This window comes from Macrotis lagotis, chromosome 5 (genome assembly GCF_037893015.1).
Source record: "Macrotis lagotis isolate mMagLag1 chromosome 5, bilby.v1.9.chrom.fasta, whole genome shotgun sequence".
NCBI lineage: Eukaryota > Metazoa > Chordata > Mammalia > Peramelemorphia > Peramelidae > Macrotis > Macrotis lagotis.
The window spans coordinates 149,737,887-149,758,567 of record NC_133662.1 but is presented as its reverse complement, the minus strand read 5'-3'; the positions used below and the strand labels follow the sequence as shown (position 1 = coordinate 149,758,567).

Genomic DNA, 20,681 nt, shown 5'->3' with positions numbered 1-20,681 from the left:
AAGGTGAACTAATTTTTTCTTCTAGGGCAGGTCACTTCATTTTCTGATAGCTTTATAACAATAATAATAATAATAATAATAATAATAATAACCACACTAATAGCTAGCATAATACAATGCTTTACGGTTTGCAAAATACTTTGTAAGTATTATCTTTTTTATACTCACAATTATCCTAATTTTACAAAGGAAGAAACTGAGGTAATCAGTGTTTAAATGTCTTGCCCAAGGTTACCCATCTAGTAAGAGTATGGGGCTGAATTTGAATTCGTCTTTCTAACTTCAGGTCCTGTGTTCTATTCACTGTGCCACCTAGCTATCTCAAAAAAAAAAAAAGTTAGGAATCTTTTCCCCCCTATCAAGTCTCCTTGTCTCTTTCAATCTTCCACTTATTACTCCTAAAACTAAGAGAAAGTATAAGTTTTCTTTCATTTGATCAGTTATTCAAACATTAGAAAACATTTATCAAGATCCCCCTAAGTCTTCTCTTAAAGTTAATACTCCTTAGCTCCTCCACTGATTCTTGTTTGGCATGACCTCACAGACTCTCACTGGTCTTAGTTGTCTTGCTCTGTATACTTTTTGAAATTTGGCATCCAAAAGTGCACACAAATTCCATATTGCTGGCCCAGTGACATTAAACTATTAAAAATTAAAAGCCTAAGGTTTAAGAGTAGTATTTTTCTTTGATTTTTATTTTCAAGAGGTAAATTATATAATGAAATGCACAAATTCACTTAAACATAAAGGATTGTAAATGGCTTTATTGCATACTAATTATAAGTTTTGGCCATCAAATTAGGTAAATCATCATTATTTATTGTTTTCACATGAGGCAAAAATCATCAGATTCACTTTAAGAATGGATTTCTAAAAAGACAATACCCCCTCCCACCAAAAAAAAAACCCCACAAATTTAATTCCCTACATTTTCAAAATGTATTCCTGAGTAAAATAAATTATTGTTTTGTTGATGTTGTAATGCAATTCACTAACATGTTCTAAGGAGTACAAAAAGGACAGTCTTCCAAAATACAAGTCCTTTGATTACAAAGTTATAGAAAAATACATTAAACATTTTGATAATTTCTTCCTTCAGTTCAGAATCTTAACCGCAGTTTATCAGAAACAAAAATAATGCTCAAAAGATACAAATTACATCAGTTTTGAAGCAATACAATCTCAACATCATCATGGACACCTTGTAAGAGCAGTTCTCCTTTGTAAGTTAAAATATTCCGACGCTTGGCTGCCTTGAGGGTCCCCACCAGGGCTTCAAAGAGGTTGGCACATCTTTCATCTTGGAAGAGCACCCCAAACTTCACACTCATATTTCCATCAGCACCTAATCAGTTTAAGATAAAGTTGGAAGTGAGTTTCTTGACTCTATCTATGATAGGTTGATAGAATCTTTAAATAAGCATCTTCTAGAAGCTAGTTCATGTAATAATGTAAAAGTTAATCTCCTAAACTTAATGAATTTCCAAATGAGCTGTAAAGAGAATGAATATATACACTTTTTCCTCATTTCCGCCTTTCAAAAACAAGTAAAAGCTTTTGTGCTTTTCCTATACCAACCAAAATAATCAGGACAGTGTCTTCCAGAAAGATCTTTAAGAAACACAATGTTTCTCACACCGAAGACACTTAATAAATGTTTGTTACTTTATTATGTTATTTTTATTATTCTTTAATAAAAGTCCTTCTATGTGGCAATGACTCAAGGTCCACAAAATATCTAAGGTAAAGTTTTACTAATAAAATAGACAAGTTCAAGACTTGAGTTACAATTGTTTAAGGTAATTCAGATATCATCTTTATTAATATGTTCATCTATTCAAATTTCCATATGTTCTATGCCATGAGTGTTGTGCTAAGTCACCAGTCTCACTTTCTCCTACAGAGTCATCTGGATCCAGCAGTCAGCTATGAATCAGGACAACTGGAGATGGCCCTGGATACGAGGCAATCAGGGTTAAGTGACTTGCCCAAGGTCACATAGCTAGTGAGTGTCTCAGGTCAAATTTGAACTCTGGTCAACCTGACTTTAGGGTCAGTGTTCTACGCACTGAGTCATCTAACTCCAAACAATAATGCCTTCTCTTCTACAATGCTCTTTATTGGCTTATTTGATTAAATGGGCTGAGTTCAAATCCTACTTTAGACAATAATTAGCTATGTAATTCTGAACAAGTTACTTAACTTCTCAGCCTGTTTCTTTATCTGTAAAACTATAATAATAATGATAACAATAAAACATTATCAATGGTTACTATGAGGATTTAATAAAATAAAATATGGATGATGCTTTCTAAACAATAGAGTACTATATAAATTCTAGCTATATTGTTAGTAGATTATCATTGGGCCTTAAACTTGATCCTTCATTTTCTGAAGTCTTGCTTAGCTTTAGCCTTATATCTGTTCCCTTTTCTTAAGCCCCAGAACATCTCTAGTGATGTCAGCTCTCCTACCATTATCACCTTCAGATGACCTAATTTTCTAAAGTATAGTATGGATTTTAAGAAATTCTCCAATTTAAGTAGTAACTAATAACATATCAGTTGCATTTTAGGAGTAGAAATATATTCATGCTTCATGAATATATATACATATGCATATATATTTATATCAGAATATCAAAATACATTTTGATGGTTATTTTAAACTATCCTTACAACTAGGACAAATGATAGCAAAAATAACTAAGTGTGCATATCCAGTATTCCCATGAAATATAAAGGCAGTATAATATGCCACAGATGCAAAGAAGTAATATTTTTCAACACAATTGAATTATTAAGGGTGCTTACAGACCTTTAGGGGTTATAATTATCATGGGTTATAAAATGTAGAGCTGGAAAGAACCTTGAAGATAGCCTAATCCAATTCTCTTAATTTACAGATAAGAAAACTGAGGCATGAATCACCCAAATCACTGAATAAATTCAAAGACAAGACTAAAGGCTATACTATATCATGCCGTCTCCAACCTTTGAATCAAAAGAACCTGGGTCTATCAAAAATGATTCTCTTTTACTAAGAAAGTAATGTGTCTTGACAGAATCTGGGAAAAAACAGGGATGTGGGAGAGGACCAAAAGTGAGAGGCTGAAAATAAAACTCTAAAATATTAAATAGTTTGATTGTTTTTTTTAAAATAATAAAACTTTTAGTTTAGAGACAACAAAAGCTCTTTACCATCTTTTAAATGTCCCCCTCTTTCCTTCCTTTCTCTATACTTGACTCATTCTCAAATATTGACTCATAGGCTTTCCTGTCTCCAAACTTCACCCATAATTTAAGACCAAGCTGAAGTCCCTTATGAAACACTTATGAAGTATTTCATAAGGCTTTCCCTGACTTCCATTAACATTTCCCCTTCTGAGAATTTCTGTTGTATATGGTTCTCACTTAATTTTCTCTCTGTTTCCAATTAGATTATAAGTATATTCTGTGTAATACCTAGCATACAGTAGGTAATCAATTTTTATTTTTTGATTTGTTGTATGACAGATCATTTTCCCTGGTTGGTAACACTATTACAAACAAGTTCAAAAATTTGTCTATTTTTAAAATTAATTATCTCAATGAGGGTGATTAGTGGGTTAACCTGTGAAGTAAGGAAAATCAAGAAGGAGTACAATAATCAGAGAAACATAAGAGGGGGCAATGAATTTCTAATCCAAACAATTACAATCAATTTTAATACACTCCAACAAACATTTGTTAAATATCTAGTCTGGATAAGGAACTAAAAAGATAAGGATAAGGAACAAAAAAGACCTCAAGGAGTCTACATTGCTTATATTCATAAGTGGTAGGCTGATGTAGCAACATAAAAATACATATGTGTGTATGTGCATATATATATATATATATATATATACACATATATATATATAAATATATATATATATAAATATATATGGATTTGAAATGGATGGAACAAGCACTAACAACTAAGGGAATCAGGAAAGGTTTCCAGTGGGAGATGGCACATGAAGTAAGCCTTTAAAGAAACTAGGAATCTAGAAAAAAAGGAAGAATTGCAATCCAGACATGGAAGCCAGTCTATGCCAAAACGTGAAGCAGGAGATGGAGGACCAAGTTCTCAGGAACAGCATGTAGGCCTAGATAACTGGAATATAGAGCATGCAAAAAAAAAAAAGTAATGTGCAATAAGTGTGGAGAGATAGACAGGAGCCAGATTGCAAAGGCCTTTAAATGCCAAATTTGTATTTTATTTTAGGAAGCCACTGAAGTTTCTTAAGAGGAATTGCAGGAGGAGAAATGGTTTAGAAAGATTATGGAAGTTGGGTGGAATACTAATTGGAGAAAGGAGAGAATGTGAACTGAAGGTTATTATAAAAGGGTGAGAGGTGATGAAGGCCTGAAGTAATGGGTCAATGTAAGTGGGGTAATATGTGAGTAGAGAAAGAATTGGCAAATTCTAACTCCTGATAAGTTTTAGCATTTTGGCATTTCAAAGATTCTTATTATTAAGCAAAAAAAAAAAATGGCAGCAAGAAGAGATAAAACCACGAAAACAAAAACAACTTTTTCAAGATTTTAATTTATGCTATTTGTGGGTTTATCTCATTTTATTTTAAACTTTAGGTTACATTATCCTAGTTGCTAAGTATTTATATTACTGTTGATGTTTTCAAAATGCTTTCCACTCTCTTGTATAGCTAATCTGAACCAACTGAATACCTGAATTTTCACATATAATGGAAGCTTTCATTGTCACTAAAGAAAAAAGTCCTAATGCTACCAATTTTACATGTCATTATCTTCTGATGAGTGTGTAGCTGAAGGAAATGCAGATTTTAAAAAAATAAGCTACACAAGAATATGAGAGTAAAATAGCTTATTTTGATTCTATGTACATGAATATGCAGTTATGTAAAACTTAAGAATTCAGAGAAAATGAAGACAATTTAGTATAATTTCAATTTAGGTCACTCATCATTTAGAATATGTAAAACAACAGCTCAGTTTAGGACAAAAAAGAAATTCAAACAGTAGAATAGACTAAGATTTGGGTCTGACCAGAATTTTCTTAATTTTAGTAAAGCCAGGATAAGGAAGTTTCATGGTCTTGCTCTCCTGAGAGGATGAAATATCTTTTCACCACTGTCATCAGAAAGAGGGCACATCAATAACATGTCCTCCAGAGAATAGTCTAAGGAATACTAATTCTAAGGGCTGAGCAGACATCACAACCAGTAGTTTGGTCTCCTCCAGTTCCTAGATGCCTACTGGTGATCTTTCCTCAACTGGAAATCTAACCTGCTGTGAGGGTTAAGAAAGGCATATTACTTTATACCTTTTGTACCCAGGCGTTGAATTTCTTCAATCAGAAGTTTGATTTCATGTTCCACATTCATTGTAGCCTTAAAAGAGAAAGGAAACAGAAAAGTTGTTACCGTTGTTATAGTTCTATCTTACATGAAGGTGTGTCTAATCAAACCATTAAGTAGCTTCCCTATACTCTCCTCTTCTCAAAACTCTTGCTTACCTTGGTTTCATGAGGAAGGTATGGATCAACTAGCATGAATAAAAGAGAGATGTGTTAAGTTTTTCCCAGGGTGGGGTCTCCTAAGACTTTTCAAATCTGACATCACCAACCCACAACTTTGTCATAGCTTCCAACTGAAGAGAGGGATTTCAGAAAAGAGGTGAATGTGGAAGTTCATTGACTTGCTTAAGAAAATGGCCTTTGTCAATGGGATCTGGATTTCTGGACCAAAGTTTAAGACATAGCAATGATAGACTCTTGGCCACAGTTAAAGTCCAAGTAAAGAAGAATATTTTTAAAAATCTTTTTCTTTTTCGAAAAAAAGGATTGATAAGCCTGAAGTCTTGTGAATATGATAAAAAGGATATAAGCTGAAAATAATTACTAGCATTTATAGAGAACTTTAAGTTTCCAAAAATTTTACAAATATTATTTCATTTTATCTTCATAACAATTCTAGGAGATAGGAACTATTATTATCCTCATTTTGCAGGGAAGGAAACTGGTACTGACAGAGGTTGTGATTTGTCCAGTTAATAAGGATTTGAGGTTTTTCCTGTCTTCAGGATCAGTATTCTATTCATTATACCATTTTGCTGCTTAGGTGAAAAAGAGAATGACTGGCATGTTTCTCCTAAACCAGTAACCAAAGACAATAACAAGTATGACAAAGGAATATTATCATCTGTGAGGTCTGGTAATTTACCAAAGGCAATGTCCAAGAAGGGCCACTATAGTCTCAGATGTTTTTACACATTTGCAGATTGTGGACTATATACAAAGTAATCTGATATCTTAATGCAAGGAAATCAATTTGGCTTGATAGGTATTGCTAACTATTCTGATGTGACATATCTGGAATATGAAGATGAAAGGTTGTGTCTTATTCAAAAGAAACAAAATAGATAAAAAGACTGAAGAGAGTAGTGATGTATCAAGAAGATATACTCAAGTGAGAAAAGGAACAGCAGGGAGGAATATGGCAGAGAGCACATCCTGAATTAGACACTTCAAATCATTTTTACATCATCCTCCTGTCTTCTTTGATCTAGTCTCAGAGCAAAGTTGGATCTTCTCCTTGCTAATGCCAATTCTTCTGCTGTTAACTTTGATCCAGTCTCTTTCCTTCTCTCCCAGGAACTTGTTCCTTCAATCATATTATATCTTGTTCTAATTTTCAATCCAAAGATTACTTCCCTTCTGCTAACAAATATGCTCAGATCTTCTCCATCATTTAAAACCCTTTGCTTGATCATACCATCCTCTTAAACTATCAATCTATATCTCTCTTTCCCTCCACAGCAAAACTGTATACACCCAATTCCTCTACTCTCGTTTTCTTCTAATTTCTCTCAATCCCTTGCAAACCTGCTTTACAATTAATTGAAACTATTCTTTCTAAGTTTGCCAGTGATCTCTCTGTGGTATTTTGCTGTTGCTGCCCATCTTAGATATTCCTGAGTTTTCACAACATTTTTCTTTTTCAGTTCTCCTCCTTTCTTTCTCATTACCCCTCTTCCACATACTTCCAGCATAGATAAATTGGTAGCATTTTATCCTGGGCCCACTTATTTTTTTCTCTATATTCTTTCTAATGGTGATCTCATCAACTTCCATGGGTTCAAATATCATCTCTATACAGATGTCTCACAGATCTATATTTATCTCTATACCCAGTCCTACTCTCTTTCCTGATTTCCTGTTCTGAATCATCTGAATCGTCTCCAACTGGCAGTTCAAACTCAATATATACCATACAGTATTCATTACCTTTCCCTCAAAATTCTCTCATTTTCCTAAATTTACCATTTCTGCTGGGGAGTACCACAGCTCTTAAAGTCATTGAGGTTCACAATATGAGTCATCCTTATCACATTTATTCAACCTGCATATCAAGCAGGTTGCTAAATTTTGTTGATTCTACCTCTGAAACATCTTTTGTGTCTGTCTCATTCTCCTCATTAATCAGCCATCACCCTGGTTCAGACACTAGTCACTTCTTTTTTTTTAGGTTGTTTTTTTTTTGCAAGGCAAGTGGGGTTAAGTGGCTTGCCCAAAGCCACACAGCTAGGTAATTATTAAGTGTCTGAGACCAGATTTGAACCCAGGTACTCCTGACTCCAGGTGCTTTATCCACTACACCACCTAGCTGCCCCCACTAGTCACTTCTTTCCCAGATTGTTGTATAGTCTTCTAATTGGTCTCTCTCCCCTACCAGTCTCCTCTCTCCAATGAATCCTCAATGTACTTGCTAAACTGATAGACCTTAAATGCAATTCTGACAATGTTACCTCCTTCACAAGAAGCTCTGGTGGTTTCTTCTTGCCTTTTTGTAGTTGTTCAGTCATTTCTGATTTTCATGACTACATTTAGGGTTTCACTGGTAAAGTTATTGGAGTAGTTTGCCATTTTCTTTTCCAGTACATTTTTACATATGAGACAACTTTCTTTAAATATATAATCCTTAAAAGCTCTCTGAAGGCAGGTCCTATTTTCATTTTCTCTATATACCTATCACCTCTTACAGTATATAATAATTGGAATGTTTCTTATATACAATCTTTGATAACTGGAATGTAAGATTCTTCCAAGTAGAGAAATTTATTTATGTTTTAATGTCTCTGAGTCTCAATTTCCTCATCTGTAAAATGAAGGGGTTCAATGAGATGACTTGAATTCCCTTCCAGTTCAAGATCTATGATCTTGTGATTATTTCCTTTGTATCTCCTTACCACTTTTCAAAATATTCTTATTGAATTTACTTATTTAATTAGATAGAAAATTATAGGTTTCTGCTAGATTTCTGACTTTGCTGATTTTATGGCTAAGCTCAAGATGACCTCTAAGATTATACTATTTTTCTCAAGGAAGGCTTTTTAACATGAAAACCATGTCTTCAACTTTACAATGAAAGGAGAGAACTAGCTGTTCTTTTCAGTTTCACTTATACCTGTGGATAATACGAATCAACTAATCAATAAGCATTTATCAATGTGCCAGGCACTGCTCTAAGTGTTAGGAATACACAGTAAAAGCAAAATCAACCCTTGCCTTCAAGGTGTTTGCATTCTTATTTGTTATTATTTTATTTTTATTTTTTTATTTTCCAAATTTTTCTCCCTCCCTTAACTCCCTTTCCTCCTTTCAATCACTGAGAAGAAAAATAAAAGCTATTATATATAGGAAGTCATATAAAACATACGTAAGCATTAGCCATATTTCAGGGGGGAAAAAGGAAAATAAGGATGGGGAAAAAATATGCTTTAGTTTTTACTCTGGGACCATCAGTTTCCTATCTGGAGATAGCATTTTGCATCATGAGTTCTTTGAAGTTGTGGTATATTACTGTATTGATCAAAGTTATTGATTTTTCATAGTTGATTATCTTTACAATATTGCTGTTACTATATAGATTGTTCTTCTTGTTCTACTCACTTCACTTTTTATCAGTTCATATAAGCTTTCCCAAATTTTCCTGAAAACATCCCCTTCTCATTTCTTATAGAACACTAGTTTTCTATCACATTCATATAATATAACATGTTCAGTCATTCCTAAGTGAATAAACAACCCCCTTAATTTGTTGACTCTCTTTTTCATCACAAAAAAGCTACCATATTTTTGTATAGATAGGTCCTTTTATTGTTTCTTTGATAAGAACTTACATTCTACTGAGGAAGACAAAAATGTATTTCACATAAATAGGTATGTGCAAGATACATAAAGAGTAGATGGAAAGTATGTGAACACCAATAGAGATTTTGTGGTTTTTCTCAAAATGTTCTTAAAACTGCAAAATGTCCTTTACCCCCCTTATAGGTAGGTATCCTTGTCAAAACATTAATCTTTAAAAATAAAACAATGAAAATAACCTAAATAAGAGGTCTTTACTAGAGGTGCATGAAATGGAATAATGGACTAAACTATCCTTGAAAGATGGATTTAGAGTCAAAAAATTCCATTTCTGGAAAGACACTAATGAACTCAGGCAAATTGAAGTGAGTGGAACCAAAAGAACATTGTACACAGTAATAGCAATATTAAAGTTGATCAACCGTGAAAAACGCTCCAAGACAATTTTAAAAGACTCATAATGAAAAATACTGTTCACCTCCAGGAACTGATGAACTCTGAAAGAAAATTGAAGCATACTTTTTAAAAAAAAAGCAAACTTTATTTTTCTCCTTTTATTGTGTTTTCTTTTACAATATGGCTAATATGGAAAAATTTTATATGACTTCACACATATAATTGATAGTAAATTGCTTACTTTCTCAAGGAGGGGAATGGGTGGGAGAGAATTTGGAACTTAGTTTTAAAAAATGAACTTTAAAATATTTTATATGTAATTGAGAAATAAGTGATGAAATAAATAAAAATATACTGAAAAAAAATCAGGCTCAAATTTTGACTGCCATCAGCCTTCATGTCTTTCTCTGTGTCTAGAATGTATATCTCAACCTTTCTCAAAATTCCTAGTTTCCTTCATGGCTCAGCTCAGGGACTTTATTCTAAGGAAAGCCTTTCCTGATTCCCCTGGCTAGTAATGCTCCTTGAGACCAAAACTTTTTTCAATTATCTATCCTGTATGTGCTTTATCTGTTTGCATTATGTATCCCCTTGATCAAAAATGAGGGCACAAACTAACATTTTATCTTTGGTTCCATAGTACAATGCCTGTACAGAGTGGTACCTCATAAAATCTTGCTGGATTGTATTGGAATACAAGTCAATTAACCTTTCAGGAGCTAATTTTGCTCACATTTAAAATAAGGGGATTGGGAGGGCAAAGGAAACATTCTTCCCTTCTCTATTTCACATGTTCTCAGAAACGTGTGTCAGTTCTGTTTAACTGTTTGTCCTTGTTACAACAGACGGGGTCTCTGGTTGGAGTGGGATATTTTGAGAAAGTGGTATTTATATTAAAAACAAAAGGTATCATATCATTTTTAAAGGAAAATAAAGGGGGGGGTTGCATGAGATGCTCTCTAAGCAGTTCTAAATTCTATGTTTCTAATATCATCATAACATGTTTTAATCTTTAATTCAAAGAATAAAAGTTTATCACATAAACAATCAGCTAAATTAGTTTGAGTTACACCTCCTATTTCATATATTAAAAACTAGATTTCATCTGTGAAAATAAAGGTAGTAACTCTCTGTATTTAAAAATTCTCTCTCTCTCTCTCTCTCTCTCTCTCTCTCTCTCTCACACACACACACACACACACACACACACACACACAGACATACAACATCTGAACAATTGACCTAAGGAATTGCTATCTGACAGCTCTTGGTAAGCAGCCCGAGAGCTATTCACTGTTATAGAAAGACTGAAACAATAATAGATATGTATAAATCGGTATATCACAAATATACAGGTTTGAAATATGAGATGAGAAAAATAGCGTAACATTCTGAGTCCTAAGAGATGGGGAGGAATAGGGAAAGAGAAGTGTGTGTGGGAGAAAAGTCCAGGTACTTTCTTTGAGTTCTGTCCTCCTAGAACTTAACACATAGTAGGAACTTAATAAACGCTGATTGATACTATATGGCCGAGGTTCTTCAAATTTTCATCATCAGTTACTGACATTCTAAGTGTAATATGACTGGTATTTACATCTCTGTATTTGAATTAAGATTTTCTTTTTTCAGAAGGCCAGTGTTAGAATACAGATATACTACTTGGAAAAGGTTATTATTTTTAAATAAATATTTTATTGATTTTCCAAGTATATACAATAGTAGTTTCTACCTATCATTTTTTTTGTTAAGGTTTTGAATTTTACAATTTTTTTCCTACCTTCCCTTCCCTCCCTCCAACCCTCCCACAGAAGGCAGTCTTGCCTTCCAATAATCTTGGAAAAGATTATTATTATTATTATTAATGATCTTTATTAATTATCCATTAATAATAAATTAATTAATATTAGTAATCAATACCATCCTTTCTTTGCCTGGCAACAAGACCATTCACAATCTGATTGCAGCCCTGTCTTTCTAGCATTATTTCATGCTACTCACCTCTAGACACTCTGAACTCTAGTTTAAATGGAATATTCTTGTTCCCCTAAAGACAATCTGTGCACTTACCTACTTTTAGTACACAATATGCAATATATGCAATATGTGTAATATATACTATATGCACTATGATACATATGTGACATATAATAATATATGCAATATATAATTTCATATATAATTCACTGTTAGAAATTCCCTTCTTCCCCATCTTTACCTGTTGTATTTCTACCTATCCTTGAAAACTCAACCCAAAAGCAACTTATTCCATGATATCCATCACCTCTATCAGTAGAAAAACTTTTCCTCCTTAGACCACAGAAAGTATTTTGTTTGTACCTATCTAATGTACTGATAATATTGTGTATTAAAATTTTCTATGGAGACAGGAATAAGCATTTATACACTACCTTCTATGTACAAGACTGTGCAAGGTATTATAAATATCTTATTTGATTGACCCTCAATTCCTACAAATATGACAGCTTGATCAATGAAGGGAACAACAGGATGGTCTTGTCACTGAAGACCAAATGCTAGATTGTCTACCATCAGTAGTTTTTCATGGGAGCTAGAGACATTCATTTTTTCCAATAACTGTACAGATAGCAGTAGTCACACATGTCCTGAGGGAGTGGTTCCTCACTTGCTAAAGGCAAAGGAGGTTTGGAAAGATTAGCAGGAAGATGCTGTTCCTTCTTCCTCCAGGGATTGAATCAGTAATATGACTAATTTCCGCTCTTTTCTCTTTTTTTAGACTTATTTTGTTCAAATAGACTAGAAGACATGTGAGGACTTTTTTTCAAAGTGACTTCAGGGAGGGTAAGCGAACATTTCTGGCAGTTGGAATACAAGGGCTCCTTGAGACCATTTACAAAAACGAGTCTATAAACTCTCTTTTGCCTCTTGGAAGCTGCTATGGTTGCAAAAAATAGCATTGTAGCAGGGCAAAATAAATTCTAGAATGCTGATCATAACTATTTTCACCCCAATTTAACTAATTAGGAAATAATTCCTTCAACTCTTATAGGACCTTCTTGTGTCCACTCTATGTTAGTCAGGTCCTGAGAGGGTTCCCTAGGCCAGGTTTACTTTACTTGGACCTGAGTCCAGAGATCATTGCCAATCAGAATCACCATTAATGGTATTGGCCCAGGTTAGCCTGTGGGGCTCAAATAAAACTTTCAATTGCTCAGTAAATAAATTCCTCATTTTTTTTTTGTAATTTGGAAAAATGAGACTCTCAAGCATAAAATTCATTGAGGGACCCTGGGATATGTACAAGATGGGGAGGTTCAGTGGATTGGGGAAATTCCTGAGGATTTTAGGAACTACTCCCTCAGTTTTAGCCTCTACTTAGTGCTTCATTGTGATTTTGGTGGACTTAGTGGAAGGTGTAATGGAACCTGAGCTGGGGGCATTTTTATCCTGGGAAAGACAGGCAAACAGAGGAGGTGGAGAGGGCAACCACAAATCTAGGAGATCCTCTGGGATTAGAAGGGACATTCCTTTGATAACTGAGAGATTAGTAGATATAAGAGACATAGAAGGTCAGGATTCTTATTTTTAAGGGCCTTAATGTGCTCCTTTAATTTCTTTTCTTTCTCATCCAGGGAGCTGGAATGGAATCAATGTTCTTTTTGGTGACCTTCTACCATTTAAAAAATGGAAGTCCATCTGACATGGGCATTTAGTTTTAATAGTCCCTCAGAAGATAACTAATTTGGTCAGGTCGAATGGGTCTTCCAAGAGAAAATACAATATTGAATCTTCCCACCAATTACTTTTGTATTTAGTGGCTCTGCAGTCAAAAAGTTTAAATATTTTCTGCAGCCATCCCCACAGTAGGTTCTAAAGCACTGAAACCCATTATATGACAAACAACAAAAACAGGTCTGTGATATCAGTACACCTATGGAAGGAACACAGAAGGCAAGATACAACAGACCTTCCAGTTTTGATCAGCTACTCATACACTAGGGGTGAAATCTGCCCAAGAAAATTCCTCCTGATAGTTCATGATGCATAGAAATGTGGCTAACTTCATAGTGCCAGGTTCAAGGGAGTCCCAGTGTGACTGCCACAAGTCTGAGTGCCAGAGCAGGAAGTCAATTCGTGGATCAAATCCATCCTCAGGGAAGCCTGTCCGTGAACAAGGATCAGGTCAGTCAATGGCCAAAGATGACCCTGTCCAGGGAAATGACTTAAGATTCCAAAATACCAATACAGCTCACAAGCATAGATGAATTAGGCTTAAGTTCTCACTGGCAAGGTTGTTACAGTAATCTCTGGGGTGGGTTCAGTTACTATCAAAGATACCAGCTTCCAAACTGAACTCACCCATCATTGGAAGAAAAAAAACTATTTACCAAATTCCCACTACAAGGGATATTCTGAGTGTGTGAGACTTCTGGGTCCCCACTCCCAAATTTAGAATGGAAATAGCCAGGTAACCAGACAAAAAATTTGAATGCTGTTCTTATTGAGCTCACCAACATGGATGACTCTCCTGTTCTGGCACAACTTTTTGGGAGGGAGCAGTGCTTATATAAGGTTTAGAGTAATTGAAAGGAGCATGGAGAGAGTATCTAGAGTTGAATGGTAATAGGGCTCTAGGACAGATCTTAAGTTGCATTGTTAGTCTGTGGAAGATAGGATATTATGGTTATGAAAACTCTCAGATTTGGGTACAAAATAGGACATGTCCACACCTTATTTTGTGTTATTATTATAGGTGGGGAATCAGTCAGGGAGCATAATGAGAGGGGAGCACAGGATGATGGGGTCAAGACCTATAAGTTCTAGCCAACTCAATCTGCATCATTGGAGGCAATTTCCACATGACGAATTACCTTTGCTGATAAAATCACAGATATGGACAAGGCCAAGCTAAGTGGTATTATCTTCTCTCCATTCCAAACTCCAGAATTCTAACAGGATTCAACTACATTAGGGTGCTGTCTAATAGTAGCTCCACAGGCCCTGACATTTGCACAACTGTTAACATAATGTGGGATGCCTAACATTTGTAGAATACTTTTTTAACTTTCAAAATGTTTTCACATGGAAAGATCCTTTCACTGTGGACATATGGTATATGTAATGATTTGCAAGAATAAGAAAAAAAGCTGCAGCTGTTTGATTGTATGCACTCACAAAGAGAGTTTTGTCATGCAAATGACATTCATTAGAATCTATTTCTTGCATTGTACAACAGTCAAAATCATCCTTTAGAATTTGAACAAGAAGTAGTAACATTAAGTCTTAGCTCTCCAGGACAGTCCAGATGTGCACAGACACCATGTTTTGGAAACCTCAAAACTCAAGAAATTTTGAATTATTTTTTGGAAATAATCATATACAAATGATAAAGGGCAAAATCAGATTGTGATGTTAGCAACTGGTGAAAGATTAAAGATGAAAAAGAAGCCAATAATTTTTATGGCTTACTATCTATTTACTCATCCCTTCAATTAATATTTATTAAGGGTCTATGGTGTGTAATATTGAGTAAAGTGTTAAGGGAAATATTAAAATAAATAATAAACAATCTCTGTCATCGTATCTTACATCTATGAATGCAATAATATTAATACTGTTGGGAAAGCAACAGGGGTGATAAGAGTGAACTGAGTCATCCACTTTGTTGTTCAATTCCCTTCATGATCAACATCTCCCTTTCAAATTAATAATATTAGTAGTAGGATGGGTGTTAGGACATTATGACCATGGAGCAAATCAAACTTAACAGAGCCTCATGGAGCAACCTTAGCTATAGTTGCATTCATTTGTACAAATAGCTAATAAGCATTTGTTTAGCATCTAATATGTACCATCTCTATGATAGGTAAGTCTGGGCCCAAAGATAAATAGGTATAGTCCTCACTTCTAGATCCTTATAATACAAGCACAAATTAAATATAATGTAGTAGAAAATAATAAAGTCAGCAAGTCAATATGTATTTATTAAAGTGCTTATTATGTGCTAGACTCTATTTTGTGAATTAATGCAACAAGAAAGGAGAAGTGTCAACTGGGAAAAAAAATCTTTAAATAAAAAAATTTTTAAGTGTCTGATATCTAAGATATAGAGACAACAAACAGAAATACCTAAGAACAAGAGACATTCCTCAATGGACAAGTAGTCCAAGAATATAAACAAGGAGTTTTCAAAAGAAGAATTTTAAATTATAAACAATAACAAGAAAGACCTCTCCAAAATACTACTAATATGAGAAATATTAAGCAAAATAATGTTGAAGTTTCACCTCAGATTCTGTAAATTGGCAAAGTGACAAAAGAATTAATCTTAGAAGTACTGTATAAAGACATCAAGGTAAACTTGTTCACAATTGGTAAAGCTATGAATTGTTCCATTTACTCTAGAGAATATTTTGAAAATTATACTTTTAAAAAGAGATAACTAAGTTCTGGATATGAAGTCAAACATAGAAATATCTGTTACATCAAATTTTTCATAAGTTTTTTTGGTAGCAGCAAAGAACTATAAACAAAGTAGTTGCTCAGTAGTTAGTGAATGGCTAAACAGATTGTAGTGCATGGATGTAATATAATATTCAGTGAACTACAGAAAGATTCATATAGACTGCTGCAAAGTGAAGAAAGCCAAAGCAATAAAACAATATATACAATAGCTACAACAATGTAAATGGAAAGGACAAAAAGCAAAACTGAATGCAACGCATTTATATAGGCTTAACTAGGTCACAGAGAAATGAGAAACTATACTCCACACCTTTCTTTGCAAAAGTACATACTTTGACTATGGAACATAATATTTTGCTATCCAACTTGGTTAATGTGTTGGTTAATTTTGTAGAACTTTTTTTCTCTTTCTTTTAAAATTCTTTTATATACTGATGTAAATTGCATTATAGTTATTAAATACTATAGGAATTTAAGGAAAAGAGATAATGTGTACTACAATCAAATGGGGGAGGCTTCATGAAGTAAATGGAACTTGATAGAGAAAACTTGGATAATGAGGGGGAAAAACAATAACTAGTGATCATAAAAAAGAATTAGTCAGTAGTTTATCATGTCAGATTTATTAAGGAGTAGTACCTAGAGGCTCTTCTGAGTAGACTTCAGCTTCCAATCTGTTTTTGTAATATAAATTGAAAGGAAATAATGAAATGAAAGTAGACAAGTGGGTCTGGTTTATTTTTTGTTATTGCTATTTTTGATTAAAAATGCTTTTGTTTTTTTGATTTAAAAAAAGACAAGCTGCTTCAGACAGCAGAATTACTTCTTTAACTTTTTTAAAAATAAGTATACCTTTCTCTTTATTAATAGCCTAGTAAAATAAGAAAACTAGTGGCTAAGGGAAATATAGAACAAATTAAATTCAATATTCATGAATCAAGGGCCTACAGAATATATAGCCCCAAGCTAGGTTCTGGGAGTAATCAATACAAAGTGTAAATAAGACCTTTCCCTGACCTCATAAATGTTTATATAATATCAAAGGTTTTGATTTTTAATACAAGTTGGGGGGCAGCTAGGTGGTACTGTAGATTGAGCACCAGCCCTGGAGTCAGGAGGATTTGAGTACAAATCCCACCTCAGACACTTAAAAATTACTTAGCTTAGTGACCACGGGCAAATCACTTGACCCCATTACCTTGAATAAACAAAAACAATTTGGCACATTATCTGTGAAACAAATTTGGACCTGGAAAATCTAGAAAGAGGAGAAATGGTAATCAAAAGACATGATCAAGGCACAAGAATTTTTATCCAAGAAGTGTAACTAGTGATAATTAAGCATAAATAGCATGTAATGTCTTATTCACTACTTACCTATCAACCAGTGATAAATGGGCAAAAAAAGTCCTTAGATCTATATTATTCAAAAAATAGAATGATCATTCATTTCAGTAGGACTCACCATGTAAACCCATCATCAGTGAACAATTGTTTTATTCCCATTATTACGGGCCCCAAGATTGCAATCTCTTTACATAGCATAAAATGGAAGTTAGCTTACTTGAATGGTAACAATTCAATTATTTTTTACCACTTCAGGCCTCAGCTTCTTAATCTGCAGAGCTAGGGGCGGGGGTAGCCCTGATGACATCTGAGGTCCCTTTTATGTCTAAATATATTAACCTATGACCATATTTTATGTAAAATGATGAAAGGAATAATTGCCATCTCCCATGATATTTAGGTGAAAGCTGTCACTTTAGAGTTTCACATTTAATACAATACAAAACTTTAACTGTATCTATCTAAAACCCAATTAATCTATGAAGGACTTACTTAAAATAATAACATCAACTCAGATTTATACATATTATTATATTTGCAGTTTTCCCCACAAGCCTATGATGTTAGCAGTGCATGTGCTATTATCCCCATTTTACAGATGAGAAAAACTAAGTCTAGTATCATAGTTAATTCAACTAATTAAGTATAACAGCTCTCATAATTAATAATGATCACAAATAAAATCAGGTTTTCTGACTTTAAGTTCTGTCTCTGATAAATACTGACTATATCAACAATTTTACATCTGAGAGAGACATTCTAAGATTATAAATTATAAATAAATTGCTGATTTTTCATAATGGAAACAGTTTCCAAATCTGAAGTTTCCTACACTGACAAAATCACAGGCCAAAACTCCTTCAATTTTTTTTAAACATCATGGTAAAAACCAACCATTATTATAAATTAGTTCTTTTTAAAATATTTTTATTAAAGTTGCCCTTTTGTATATATATAATATATATATAGTACCTCAATGAAATTATACTTTATTGAATTGACTATTTCCAAATTTTTTGATGGCATAAAAACTTCCAAGTATATTCCCTGTACAAGTATAGAATTTGAAATTTATATGCATGCATTAATGTTCTAAAATATTATATACATACTGAAACATAGAAAAAGGAAATTTTTAAAGGCAAGATAAAGATGAAAGAAACAATTTTAATTTTTAATTTTATTACCAATACCAAACTTCTTTTATTCTCACAAAAATACAATTTTTAGTGAGATCAAAGTGTTTTTAAATGTCCATTTAACAATTTTTGATAAAACAGTTCTATGATCTGGCCCCAAGTACAATTATTCAGTATTTGATTTTAAGGATTATTATAACTGAAAACGCCTCAGAAAGATATATACATTCAAATGGGAGATATATGTGTATCACTGACTATGCTTACTATATCATGATACTCTTGTTTTTCAATTTCATCCACCAAAATGAAATATTTTGTTCAAGCTAGTAAATTTTCATCTTTCTTGATGTCAATCACTTATTCTTGCAAACTAACCAGAAGGTGATGCATTTTAATATTTTTAACAAGTGGGTTCAAATCTCCTGAATGTCACTTTTTGGAAGATTCTTAAAAAAGATTCAAAAATTCAGCCTCCGAGGTTTTTAAAGTAGGTAGATAAGAGAATTTTTATAACTAATACATTCAGATCATTTTTGGCAAAAAAGATTCATTGGAAAACTACTATCTCAAGGTACTATATACTTAGGGTGAGGTTTATCCTTACCAAAAATGAACAAAAATCCATATTTCAAATAATTTTCTTGGTAATTTCTATATTGTATTGTTGAACTTGCCAGATCTGATTAGGTTTTCACATTGTAATATGGCTGACAAAAAAGCTCATGTTAGAAGAAGCATCAGTTCAGTCGTTTTCTTATGTTCACATTATTAGTATTATTTTGTGCTTAGTACAGTATCTGGCATGGAAAAGGTTCTTATTTATTGACTGATTGATCTTCAATCTTTTGTTTTCTTTTCAATAATCTTAAAAGTCACTTGTTCATTTTGTAAGGGATAGTTCTAGTTAAAACTAAATAATATAATTTGTAAATTGATTGAACTGATATACATAAACTATATTTTTGCAAACTGTGAATTTGTAAATCTGCTGAACTGATATGCATCAATATGTTGACATACTTTAAAACTGGATAAATGAGTTAGAGTACAATTGTCAATCCCTTTGTGTTGTGGAATTCAGACATCCCTCAGGCATGTGATACATGACCAACTGACCAATCAACATATTAAATATTAGTTAAGCTTATTTTTTAAAATATAAGTTGAAATATTTTCTTCCCTTATCCCAATGTATCATCTTGAACAGTTCCTGCGGTATATGAATCCCACATTGGAAAACACTGTACTAGGCAATGGTTGCTATTCAGAAAGTAGAAAGAACAATAGATACCTATAGAATCAGAGCTCTTTGGTTCAATACAACCCTGTAGGATTTTGGGCAGGCTCTTTCTTACACCTGTGGGGGATTAAAAATCTACTTAAAAAATATAGACTCCTCTGATCAAAAAGAAAAGTATTTTGACTTTTCTGAAGAAAAGGGCATACTCCAAGTTTCACAAAGGTAGTAAAGATCAAGGAGCTGCTCCAAATTGACAGTCAAGCAAGATTATATGGCCTAACACAATCCCCTCCTCCTACCTATCGTCCCTCTCTGTCGACTCAGTTACATTCTACTTGTGAAAATCTACCCCAGCCATAAAGGAAAGAATGAAAGGTTTTCATAAAATATTACTTCATCATCCAGATGATGAGAGTAACCTTCAGGATTCTAACTGTCTTATTGAAGTAATGTAACTTGTCTTGGAACACAAGGTCTAGGAATGGTCTACTTATCATCTTTGGAATGAAAGGTTTTTCTCATGGGAAAAATCTATTATCCTTCTAGTAGTCAGTAAAAGTAGTTTTATCAAAAGTTACAAGAGTGAGCCACCTGTTTGGAATACAAGGGACTTTCTTCTAGAAATAGTTTAAGAATAATAGTTTGTTCTTTCTTTAATATTTCTTAATCCTGAGAGGACTTCACTAGGAATAATAACCCTGAAATGGTTTTATTGGAAATATTCCTCTCACACCTCAGTTTCTTCAACTAAAAATAAGGGTTGTGGTCTCTAAATAAGGTTTAGGTGGTCTTTAAAGTCCTTACCAGTTCATAGAATTTGGTAGAATTTGCACTATCTAATGGATTCTCTAAGTCTAAACTATAGCATCATTCCATCATCTCCACATGTGTGTATGTGAACTTCTCTGTGGCACAGCTGGCACTGACTCAGGAACCAAGATGGTGGCATTAAGGTA

The 20,681-nt window shown here is 33.5% G+C and overlaps 1 protein-coding gene across 1 annotated transcript in view; it reads right to left on the bottom strand.

Annotated features, from left to right (window-relative positions):
- Positions 1-720: 720 nt before the first annotated feature.
- The window catches only part of ABRACL (ABRA C-terminal like), a 38,474-nt gene continuing 18,513 nt past the window's right edge, over positions 721-20,681 (bottom strand). The window contains exons 2-3 of the mRNA XM_074187703.1: positions 5,332-5,398; positions 721-1,345 (exon numbers count right to left, since the gene is read on the bottom strand). Of these exons, the coding sequence (XP_074043804.1) occupies positions 1,161-1,345; positions 5,332-5,392 (246 nt within the window). The 5' untranslated portion in view covers positions 5,393-5,398 and the 3' untranslated portion in view covers positions 721-1,160. The remainder of the gene's footprint in view (positions 1,346-5,331; positions 5,399-20,681) is intronic.